The sequence below is a fragment of the Musca autumnalis genome, unplaced genomic scaffold (assembly GCF_047663935.1).
Source record: "Musca autumnalis isolate F117 unplaced genomic scaffold, ASM4766393v1 scaffold_6, whole genome shotgun sequence".
Taxonomy (NCBI): Eukaryota; Metazoa; Arthropoda; class Insecta; order Diptera; family Muscidae; genus Musca; species Musca autumnalis.
The window spans coordinates 3,246,238-3,258,963 of NW_027412199.1; the positions used below are offsets into that span (position 1 = coordinate 3,246,238).

Consider the following 12,726-nt stretch of genomic DNA (forward strand, 5'->3'; position numbering starts at 1 on the left):
CTTAAACGAACTGACATACATATTTAAAGACTTGGGTATTTATATTTCATTTAAGCTTTTCAAATTTTGTAAGCACAATCGTTCACATGCATGTTATGAATGTGTTCATGTAAGATATTGTATACTTGCTTATAAAGGCAGGGCAATATTGAAAATGTTCATTAGCATCATCGACAATTATCGAATGATTTACATAGGTATAAATGGATTAGCAAATGTGGCACTTGTGAAACGTAGAATAATGCTTGATGTCTGGGACTTCAATAGTAGCACTACAAACAAAACTTGTGATAAAAATAGAGAAATACACATAAGGTAGGAATAAAACTTTCCATAGTATTTGTGTTGAAAATTTAAAAGTAAGGTTATCAAGGCGGACTATAGGAAACATTTGAGAATCAAAGGCTATCGTTAAGTTCGTATATAGCTTTATCGATTGACTTATTATTAGTTTATTAAATAATATATAATATGCCTAATCCTATGACTTATATACAGTCGAAATCGCTTATAGCGTCGGTAAAGGGACCGACCAAAATGGGACGCTATAAGCGATGGTCGTTATAAACGATATTTATAAAAGAGGTGAAATTATATTATGTATACTGACTTTTGGGTACAAATACATTGTTTTACTAAGGAAATAAATTCAATTCAATTTTTTACTTTTTCATTCTATATACATTTGTAGAAATTACTTAAAAACAAACTAATAAAAAATAACGATATTAAATTCAATCTTTAGCGGATATATTACATTAATATAGGATGTGGCTTTATTTAAAATAAATTATTTAAAATAATCTTGTTATATTTGCCGATTCCGGCAATGCGATTTTAATGAATTTATTACCCCTTCGTTCATGGGTTATAAAACAGATGTGACATTGGGTGGCAAAAATTCTAGCTTAATTGACTTGGGACCGCCTGCATGTGAGTCGTAATTCAGTTGTCCAAACCCGTCTTCGAATATGTTTTGCATATGTTTGAAATGTTGTAGTTGTTTGAGCTTCAAAAACTATACATAAAAGAAAATATTGAGAGACATTTTTCTTCTTCGTATGGTTTGACGTTATAACCGATAGCAAAATTTAAATATTTCAATAAAACCGACGTTACAACCGATATGACGTTATAAGCGATGACGTTATAAGCGATATTTATTTGTGTGAAATATAAAGGGCAGAAATTCGCGACTTTAGGATTTCGTCGTTATAAGCGATATGACGTTATAAACGACATCGACAATAAATTCAAGCATTGTGGCGTTTTTTTATTGGGATAGCGTTTGCAATTTTGTTTTTTCAAAATAGTCTGGCTTAATCCCATTGTTGTTGTTCCACTAATAAATTCTGTTTAATAGTTTACTCGATAACGTTTAAAAATGTGTAGATTTTGATGAAATAAATTTTGCATATAAGGTAGTGCTAGAAGCACTATCGAGTGATGTCCAAACGTACGGAAATTCTTCATATTTGGGGGAAGTACAGCCCACTTTTCTAAAAATTGTCCATATTAGCCTGGCCAGCTAATAAGGGACATTAGTAGTAAAATCAACTTTGATGCTCATTTTTATACAAGAATAGCTTGTATTAGTCATGCTTTATCCCCACCGCAAATAATATGCTCTAGACATTATTTTCCGTTAATGCACCCGAATTATGCATATTTATTTGGCTCTTTATAACAAAAATTATATTTTTAATAACCCCAGACATCACTAGATATAGCCTCTCCATACTGAGTGTACATTTATCCTTAAATTACTTATTCGCTAGGGATACGCAGTGGAATGCAATAATCGGCTTTTCGATTATACGGTTTTCGTCAAAAACTTAAAACTCGATTTTCGGTTAGTCGATTATTTGAGAATGTACTAAAGTATAGTACACATTGACAAGCAAAACTGACAGTCATCGAGGTCCATTTCGTGAATATCAAAGCCTAACTGAAAAATGTCTTTTGTAATCTCTAAATAATACCGTATATATACTATTTCAAACGTTTTTAGCTAAATAAAAGTTTTTATTTGCCGGAAAATCGTCCTTAAAGTACGTTGACTGTCAGTTTTGAATGATAGTGTGTACTCCCCTTAAAAGTCGACTTTCGATTATTCGTTAACAGCCGAAAACCGATTATAATCGAATATAATCGACCATTTCCATTGATGCGATCCGTGATGTATATATGTATAAAAGTACCGTCCATTACGCGGTTTTAGCACACACAATAGTCAACTACGACTAATAGTCGTCCACGACTAATGGTCGACTACGAATAATAGTTGACACAGTCGATTATCCGGTTTTCGCACAGTCAATAGTCGACTACGACTTTCAGAAATTTCGCGGCTAATAGTCGATTAATCGATTAATCGAAATCGATTTTACGTATCCCTATTATTCACCAATTAGGTTAAGTCATCAAGGTGAAAATCCTATTTGTGGGCTTAGTTATGAGGCATTTTTAAGTTTTTAGTAGTTTTAAAATGGTACACACAAATGTTATTTCATGCCGAAAAGCTCCATTCGTTGAAATAAGTGTAAAATGATTTTAACACATTATGTCAGCATGCTGATGACCAGGTTACCATGTTTTGTTGACTTTAAAATGCCTCATAACACGTCCTTCAAATAGGGTAATAAGTAATTCAAGGTTAATTGTACCCCCAGTATGGGGCGGTAATTGTAGTATATGGTTCGGAATGATGTTTGGGGTTACTAAAACTATAGTTTTTGTTATATAATGCCAAATATATGCCTATTTTTGGGCATTAACGGAAAATAAGGCCTAAAGCACATTATTAGGGATTATAGTAATATTTCGGCCCCCTAAGGGACTTTCGGCGGGGGTAAACTATGAATTCAGTGGAATACACTATAAACTAACTGTTATTGTATAAAAATGTACATCATTAACCTTAAAGTGAATTTTACTATTAATGTCCCTAATTAGCTGGCTAGTCTAATATGTACCATTTTTAGAAAAATGGGTTGTACTTCCCCCACATCTGGTTAATCTCAGCACGTTTTGACATCACTCGATAGTGCTTCTAGCATTACCTTACATGCAAAATTTATTTCATCAAAATCTACACATTTTTAAATGTAATCGAGTAATCTATTAAACTGAATTTATTGTCCCTAATTAGCTGTCCGCCACTGAATATATATACAGTCAACCAAAAAAGTCTACATACACCCTATAAATCTCGGGTTTTAAGGGTAAGGAATCATTTTTATGAAAATCCAAGTACATAGTTCTATTTCATATCCCTAATAAACAATATTACATACAACAAAAATATATTCCATAATAACGGTAAATTCTATAAAAATTAAAAAATTAATAGGGAAAAAGTGTGCATACACCCAATGAAATATTAAGATTACCGTAAAATTTATGAAATAAGCAATTTGTATTTACATTTTATTGCTTTATCGAATGTCTCTGGTTGTCTATGATATATTTTAGACAAAATAGGAGCATATTTGTGGATTAATTGCCGTTTTTTAATGCCAGACTTCGCGTATAGCTCGTTAAGGCGGGCCCTTGTAGATTTCTTTGAGCTTTTCAGTCTGGTAGTTTATGAAACCCCAGGAAATACAGTGGGACTAATTATTTTGAAATCCTAGAGCGCTTTGAAGTTGTTCTTATGGATAATATATGCTCCTGAGCTTCGCAAACTATGCGAATTCCTGACTTTTTCATAAATTTTATAGTTTTCACAATATTCTAAGGGGCAAATTACATTCAAAAGCCTTCGAATTACCTTACCTTATTATTATTATTATTATTTCTTTATTAGTCAATGGAATTCAAAAAATCCTTACAGACTAAGATAACAATTCAAATATAGTAAATATTAAAATTACAAATTTGGATAAACATAGTACAATAAAAACATCTTTTGATGTACTAAAGTCAATACCAGGCTTAGATTCTCTTTGAAGTGCTTTGTTTGCTGCATTCAAGTGCAAAAGGGTGCGAGTTATTGGTATTTAGGGCATAACTAGTTCGATGAAAAGGGATATAGAACAAGTTCACTACACGTAAGCTTCTTGGTGGTGCAAATAAGGGCACTAAAGCCAGCAAATCTGGACAATCAATAAAATTATTTACTAAATCATAGACGAAGCAAGCAGATTGCAACTTTCGACGGGATTCCAAACTTTGAAGTCCTAGTAACAAAAACCTGGATTTTTAATACGGAATTTCTGTTGGAAACAACTTTCTGAGCGCAAACTTTGTAAAATTCTTTTGGATTTTTTCAATACGGTAAATGTGAGTATTGCATTGAGGATCCCAGATAAATGAACCGTATTCAATTTTGGATCTTACAAATGACGTATATATCAATTTTATGGTATATGGATCAGAGAAGTCTTTGCAATTCCGTTTAACGAAAGAAAGTACCTTATAGGCCTCAGGAATAATGTGATCAATATGAGGCACGAAAGTCAAAGATGTATCAAATACAATACCGACATCTCGGAACGTGCTTAATTTTATTAGAGCATTCCTATCAATCTTGAATGTTGCCTGAATAGGATTAGTTAATCGGGAATAAGAAATGTGAAAACATTTTGAAAGATTGAGAAACAGTTTATTTGCATCACACCACGATACTAAACTATCTAAATCAACTTGTAAATTAACAATATCACGCAAAGAATGTTCTACCGAAAAAAATTTCAGGTCATCTGCGTATAGAAGAAATTTAGAATTAAGAAAACATGTCGAAATGTCATTAATAAATAAGTTGAAAAGAAGTGGTCCTAGGACACTTCCTTGTGGAACACCAAACGTCTGAATATAAGGTCTAGACACATAACCTTCAACTTCAACCTTACAAACTCTATTTCTTAAGTAAGAAGAAATCCAAGCGAGAAAAGAAGAATGGATGCCAAGCATTTCTAACTTAGCTAATAAAATGTTGTGTGAGACATTATCAAACACTTTGCTTAAATCAGTGCAGGTTACTTCTACTTGGCTACTTTGCTCAAAAGTGGAAATAACGTAATCGGTGAACAGCGATAAATTAGTCGTGGTGCATCTCCCTGAATAAAATCCATGCTGGTTTGGCGAAATAATAGATTTTGATACAAAAAAAGCTTTTTATAAATGATATGCTCAAATACCTTGGATACACAAGAAAGTTTTGAGATTGGCCTGTAACAGGTTACATCATCTTTCCTTCCTTCTTTGAAAACGGGAGTAATAGTTGAAACTTTCCACTTATCGATAAAAAATACCTTCTTCAAGAGATAGGCGAAATATTGAAGTTAAAACAGAAACTATGCTTGAACGACACATTTTTAAAAAGTATGCACATAAGCCATCACAATCTCTTTTAAGACTATTCTTGATTTTATGAATTGCTACGGAAACATCATTTTCACATATAAGAAAGTTGGCAACATTAATGACAGTATTGAATTCAGGAAATGTCGTATTACAACTCGTTGATATCTGGAAATTAGATTTGAAAAAATTAGCAAACATATTAACCAAATCATGAGTAGATTGAGATCTGCAGTTATTGTAATTAATGGTTGATGAAATATCAGAACATTGGCGTTTCGATTTAACAAAAGACCAAAAACTTTCAGGATTTCCTTAATTTCGGATTCTTTAGAAAGAATGTATTGCTTATAAAGAAATTTTTTCAAACAGTTAAACTCTCTTTGAAAGTGTACAAACTTGGCATGATCGTCAAGATTACCAGAATTTAATATCGTTTATGATGTTTATCGCGCAGATTTTTAAGCTTTTTTTGACCGTTAGTGTACCAGGGAAGCTTGTGGGGCTTTTTTCTTTTCAATGAACATTTTCTTTAATGATATTTAAAACTGTACTTAAAAATAAATCATAGCAAACAGATGCACCAAAACGAGGAAGTATCGAAGACCAGTCAATGGCAGCGAGTATTGAGTTTAGCTCATAAAAATTACAGGCGTTGTAGTTAAAATCGGGGGAATAATCAGATGTATTTACTATAAAGGCTAAGCAATTTATTTCAATAATTATAGGCGTGTGGTGAACATTGGAAGGCGAGACTAATATTAGGGATTCATATATCCTAACGTTACAGTCACACGAAATGAAAATTAAGTCGAGAAATTGACGCAATTTATTGCAAATATGATTAATTTGAAACAATCCTAAACTGGATAATGTATCAATAAAATTAATTTCAGAGATTCTATTGATATTACTTGGAGTTAAGAAGCAATTTCCATCTATCATTGACCAACATATGTTAGGTAGATTGAAATCTCCTAATACGCATAAAAAAGTATTTGAATCTGACCTTTCCTCCAAAGAAACTATATTAGACACATGCTTGGAATAAACGTCATCATGACTTCCAGGTGGTATGTATGATAAAGATAACAGGCATTTTTGATTATGACAGGTAATATTAATAGCAATTTGATCAAGTAGACCATCATCATCATCGATTTTACACAAACTTGAATTAAATTTACATTTAACGGCAAGGAGAACACCTCCACCACGTGAATATCCAGTTCTGGAAGCATCTCTGTCTTTCCGGTAAACATTGAAGAGATTAAGATTAAAAAATTCTGCATCAAAAAAATCATTATTTAGCCATGTTTCTGCTATGGCTACGACATCAAAGTCACACTGGGACGTAAAACTCAAAATATCAAAATCCTTTGTACGAATACCGGACATATTCTGATAAAATATCTTCAAACCATGAAAGCTATTAATCAAAGGTTCTGTAACTGCTCGTCCTTTTTTGAAAAATTTTGAAGGGACGTATTTTAATGTCTAAAGGCCACAATTTAGAGTTGAAGATTTCATTATATAAACTAGTTGAAATGCCAAGTTTAAAATTGACTCTTTTTAACGCGCTTAAATCGGCATCTTTCTTTACCAATTTATAGCACTCCATATTGGATTTTTCAATTTTAGAGTTCGCTGTGATATAATTTATTATTTGATCGCAAGAAACAGTCGGCTTAAACGAAGAAATATGGACCCATTTCTTTTTTTTTTTTTTTTTTTCGAACGTTCCCACGCCTCACTTTCCCACCCCTGCCGACCGAGGGGGCGACCTCCCTTTTACGTAGGGATCGCGTACACACCATGATCCGCATCATGATGGGGTATGAGAGGGAAATTGAAAACCAGCTACAGAATTTACTTCATCAGCTAGTTAGTTACTTACTAATACATTTTTATATACTATTCATTTAAAAATAAAATTATGTTAGATTTTATAAGGTCAAGGCTCATGCCAAAGTCTACATTACAATACATGGAATTAAAATCTACACACATTTTGTTAATAGGATCTCCCATAGAGTAATTCGTGCGGTGGAAATCTCTAAATAAGGGTTGATAGTTTCTAATTGTTCTACAAGGAACATTTATTCTAATAGATGATATTAAGAAATCCGAGGGAATATTACCCATTAAAATTTTATGCACCATCATAGTGTTTAACATTGTGCGTCTACTTTTTAATGTAGGTAATCGAATTAATTTTAACCTGCTTGTATATGAAGGCAAGACAAAATCGCTATTCCAATGTAAACCTCTCAGTGCAAAAAGCAAAAATTGTTTCTGCACTGATTCAATTTTATCAGAATACACTGCATATTGAGGGTCCCATACAACAGAACCATATTCTAATATAGGTCTTACAAGTGACGTAAATAGTTGTTTTGTTATATAGGGATCTGAAAATTCTTTGGCCCATCTTTTTATAAATCCTAAAACTCCATGCGCTTTATTAACAATAGAAATTACATGATTATTAAATTTTAATTTTCGATCCATCAAAAGGCCTAGATCAACAAATGATGCTACAGTTAATAATTGAGAACCGTTAATATTGTATTGCCTTATTAAAGAAGAAGATCTGGAAAAACACATATGTTTACATTTTTTTAAGTTTAAGTCCATACAGTTGATTTTACACCATTGAAAAAGGCTATTTAAATCACTCTGGAGGAGATCAGCTTGCTTTTCCGATTTATGAGTAATGAATAGCTTGACATCATCAGCGTACATTAGCAATCTAGAATGCATTATTGAATTTGGCAAGTCATTTATAAATAAAAGAAAGAGAACCGGTCCGAGGTGACTTCCTTGCGGAACACCCGATGGCACGTCAATCGATTTTGAGACACATCCATCAAACAAAACTGTTTGTGATCTATTTTGTAAATAAGAAGATATCCATCTTACTAAATTAGTATTAAAGCCCATATAATCTAATTTATACAACAAAAGCCTATGGTTAACCCTATCAAATGCTTTGCTGAAATCTGTATATATTGTGTCAGTTTGATTATGCCGAACAAATCCTTTTATTACATTCGATGTGAATTCTATAAGGTTTGTTATGGTCGAAAGACCACTACGAAAACCATGCTGATATGGACTTAGCATGGGTTGAATTTTATGGGAAATTACAGAAGTAATTAATTTTTCGAACAATTTAGGAATTGCACTTAATTTTGCAATTCCTCTATAATTGGATACATTAGTCAGACTGCCTGACTTATGTAAAGGTACAATATAAGACTTTTTCCATATTGCGGGGAAATGACCGAATTTAAGGGAATAGTTAAACAATAGAGTTAAAGGGGTTGACAATGCAACTGAACAATGCTTCAGAATTAAACTAGGTATTCCATCGGGACCTGGACTTTTAATGGGTTTTAAACATCGCAGACTTTTGGAAACGTCTTGGTATTGTAAGAAAGGCATGTAAATTTCATCAATCTGAGATAATTTATAAGGATATGTATCTCTAATTTGGCAAGATGCACTTGAATAAGTTGTAGCAAAACATTCAGCAATATCTGTGTTTTTAGTAAATTCTTGATTATTGAATTTCAATAAAGAGGGCTTAGAAGGTGTTTTTCTTTTTAAATTAACAAAGTCATAGAAGGACTTAGGATTGGACTTAAAATTTTCTTTAATCTTGTTAAGGTACTCATTATATGATCTACGAGATTCTAGCGTATACTTAGACCTAGCTACAGAATAATTGGCGTAGTCAATTGAAGAACCTGACTTTTTATATTTACGAAAAAGTTTATTTTTGGAATTTTTTATAGTTGATAACTCAGGAGTAATCCATGGAAATTTATAAGAATTTGTGACTTTAATAGTTGGAATACATTCAAGCATAAATTTATTTATGATCTCATAGAATTTGTTAATTTTAATATCAAGATCAATATCATTGCTGCAAAGACATACCGATGTCCAGTTAACAGAAGAAATAAGAGAATTGAGTTTCCGAAAATCTGTTTTTTTATAATTAAGGACAGTTTTTAACACTTTGGACTGATTTTCCCCAAAGGAATGATTATGGGTCATGGTTATACATAATGAGGGATGATGAATATCTTCAGGAATAGAAATTGGTGGAATTCTAATTATTTCAAAATATTGAGTAACATTTACAAATGCTAAATCAAGGATTCTATCGTAACTATTCAGTATATCGTTTATTTGATGAAGATTGAGGTCACAAAATCGACTAACAATTTCGAATGTATCTTGATTAGCATTCGCCCGGGATGTTAGTGGTGTTAGAGCTTCAGAATCTGGTAATAAGAGCCATTTAACAGAGGGCATATTAAAATCGCCCAGAACCAAAATTCGATCGGTTTCATTCATATTTCCAACGATTGAACTGATTGCGGATATATGTTTTTTATATATGTCAAGTTGAGAAGAAGGAGGAATATAGGAACAAGTTATAAATAATTTAAAATTGCCTAGTTCAATGGATATACTTAAAAATTCAATATCAGGAATATTATTTATTTCAATTAAATTAGTGGAATAAGAGGAGTCAACTGCAATAAGGACTCCACCACCTTTTTTAGCAACACGATCATTTCTAAATATTTGATATTTCGGACATAAAACTTCACTATTTAATACAGCTTTTTTTAACCAAGTTTCAGATAAAACAATTGCATCATAATTAAAACCGAAGCTATCAGTATATAAGCGAGTTAATTTTGTATTTAAACCCCTTACATTCTGATAGCATATAGAAATAGAATTTTTTAGTTTTTTGAAACTGTAGCTGTTCGCGGAGGCAAATGTGCTAACTTGTCGTTTCTTTCCACAAATTCTTTTATAAAAGCATTTACAGGCCAAAATTCTCTCGATATAATTTGATTAAATATTGACTGATTAGTAACAATCCTGAAAGAAGATCTACTTTCCGAAAATGCTGAACGAAGCTTGTAACATTTAAGAAAGTAATCTCCTTGAATACTTGATCTAATATAATCATAAATTTCGTCAGCCGTCGTTTCGGGAGGGAACCTTGACGCAAATACCATTTTCATAGCTGGAGGCATAGATAATGATTTTTGCACAGGTTGTTGGGTATGGCCTGCATTGGCAGATGAGCCCCTTGAAGAGACAACAGGCAAGGATGTTGCCAACTCCTGAATACCTTGAGCAGATTGTGAGGTCTTTTCAAGACTAGCACCACCAGTACTCATTAACTCAGGAGTTGCTACAACCTCCTTTAACTGCTTGCTTACTTCCAAAGGCTTATCCAACACAACATTGGCGTATAACTGAGCACGACCAGATTCAGTTGTATCAGAAATATTAACTGGATCCGATTGTACTACAGTATCCCGAGAAACACTAGGTTTACGACTAGAAACAGTTTTACCTGTACTCTTTTTCGTCGACCTTTTGCGTTTCTGCCCGATAACCGATGGTGACGATGCAAATTCGTCCAAATCCGGATATTTGCTAAACAAATTTGAAACTTTATCAAAACGGGAACAAATTATGGAAAGTTCCCCTTTAATTGAAACTAGTTCGGAATGTAGATTCTTTGCAAAATTGTAAAAATCAGCAGAGATTTTTCTACAATTGGGACAGCACCAACGAATTCCATCATTTTCTTTAATTATGTCAGTAACTATTACTCTCATACGAGCACACTTACAATGCCATTGATCTAAACAAAACCAACATGTAACACAAACTTCACTATCATCACGAATATTACATATTTCGTATGAACAGACCATGTTAACTATATTTCAGTTTACTAATAAGTTAAAATTTTTTGGAGATTTTGTAGCTGAATTTCTTAATCCTTTAATTAAAAAAAAAGCAATCTTTGGCAACTCTGTTTTGATATGATAACCAAGCTGTTACAACAACACAATAAGCTAATGTAACAGAATATATGCACAAAACGAAATAGCCAATTAGACAAATTCAACACAAAAAAGCAGCTTATTAGCACAAATGTAATTAATAACACTTCACCAATTAGCACAATATTTAGACAATAAGTTATTTAATAATTTTAATAAACTTTTGATAACGTATACACGCTAATTTAATTAAAAATTGAATTTTTTTAAAAATGCACAGAGCACACAAAAATTTGACACTACAGCGAACAGGGTTGCCAACGGTTTCATGATGCCACCACTGCCAAATCATTCGCTACATTATTCTCGTCAAAAATAATGTTACCCCTTCTTCTTATACGCTTCTGCACAGGTTGAAAGCACTCGTCTATTTGTTGGTCTGGTTCGACAGCAAACTTGTTGGCTGCATTTGTATCTGCAGTGCCCAATGAAGAGATAGATGAAGCTTATGTTAAGACACGTTGCGTGCTGGTGTTGTGTACGGCTCGATCAACAGAAGCAATAATAGGCAATGAAGTATTGGATAAGACACGTTGTGTCTTGTTGTTGTTTACTGCTTGTTCTACTGAAGTTATGGTAGGTAATTCTAGACTTTGAACCGTACCAACAACATTACGGCAAGTCGAATGTTGATTCTCTACGTTATGCACTTCTTCATTGCATTGTGGTTGTTTATTATTATCCACTGTATTTACATTTTCTTGCACTTTTACACTCAGGGAGGAGTTCATTAAGAATTTTAGCTCTCTAACTTCATTTGTTAAGGAAGAGATGTGTGTGATTAGATCAGATGAAATTGACAAACAGTCATTGCAATTATAAACAATGTTAGTATTTTTAACAAACAGTTCGCCAACATTTATATCGATGGTGGCACAGAAAAAATGGAATTTACATCTGCAAATGTGGCAAGCTATAAATTTTCCATTTAAAGCCTTAAAACACTTCGCGCAGATCCATTAGAAACACGTCAGAACAATTTGAATCTCAGTGACCAACTGAATATATTTTTGTTGTATATTATGGAATATATTTTTGTTGTATGTAATATTGTTTATTAGGGATATGAAATAGATCTATGTACATGGATTTTCATAAAAATGCTTCCTTACCCTTAAAACTCGAGATTTATAGGGTGTATGTAGACTTTTTTGTTTGACTGTAAAAAGTGCTCCTCAAAACATTTGCAACTCAGATGCATATATCACATTCAATCTATTTTTAGGGACAATTTGAGTTTTGAAATATGTTTGTTTTTGTTATTTGATTCTTTATTGACCCTATTTTCAAGATTTAAAAATGATTATTATTCAGTTATGTACACTTATGTACAAAAATGTGTAAAATATCGGAGGAACACATATTTTAGCCTGCTCAAAACATTTGCAACTCCGTGGTACATATAAATATTTGCTCATTTTGGACGAGTTTTTTGTATTGATTGGCACCAGATTGTTTTTAATCAGAAGAAGGGGCAAAAAGTTTTCATGAAGAGTACATTTTATTTCACCTATGTTTACTTTTGACCGAT

General features: G+C 32.5%; 2 protein-coding genes across 9 annotated transcripts in view; one reads left to right on the top strand and one right to left on the bottom strand.

The window, feature by feature from the left end:
• The window catches only part of Ca-alpha1D (Ca[2+]-channel protein alpha[[1]] subunit D), a 1,669,376-nt gene that overhangs the window by 77,327 nt on the left and 1,579,323 nt on the right, over positions 1–12,726 (top strand). The gene's annotated exons all lie outside the window — the stretch shown is intronic.
• Positions 8,834–11,445, bottom strand: LOC141388110 (uncharacterized). 3 transcript variants are annotated; one of them, XM_073958155.1, is made up of 2 exons: positions 11,414–11,445; positions 8,834–11,124 (listed from the first exon to the last, which is right to left on the bottom strand). In XM_073958155.1, exon 2 carries the CDS (start codon positions 11,061–11,063, stop codon positions 10,071–10,073), a length of 993 nt encoding a protein of 330 aa, XP_073814256.1. In that variant the 5' UTR covers positions 11,064–11,124; positions 11,414–11,445; the 3' UTR covers positions 8,834–10,070. The 3 variants fall into 3 exon arrangements, with proteins under 3 accessions (XP_073814256.1, XP_073814255.1, XP_073814254.1); XM_073958154.1 differs by having other exon boundaries at positions 8,834–11,131; positions 11,308–11,445; XM_073958153.1 differs by having other exon boundaries at positions 8,834–11,131; positions 11,231–11,439.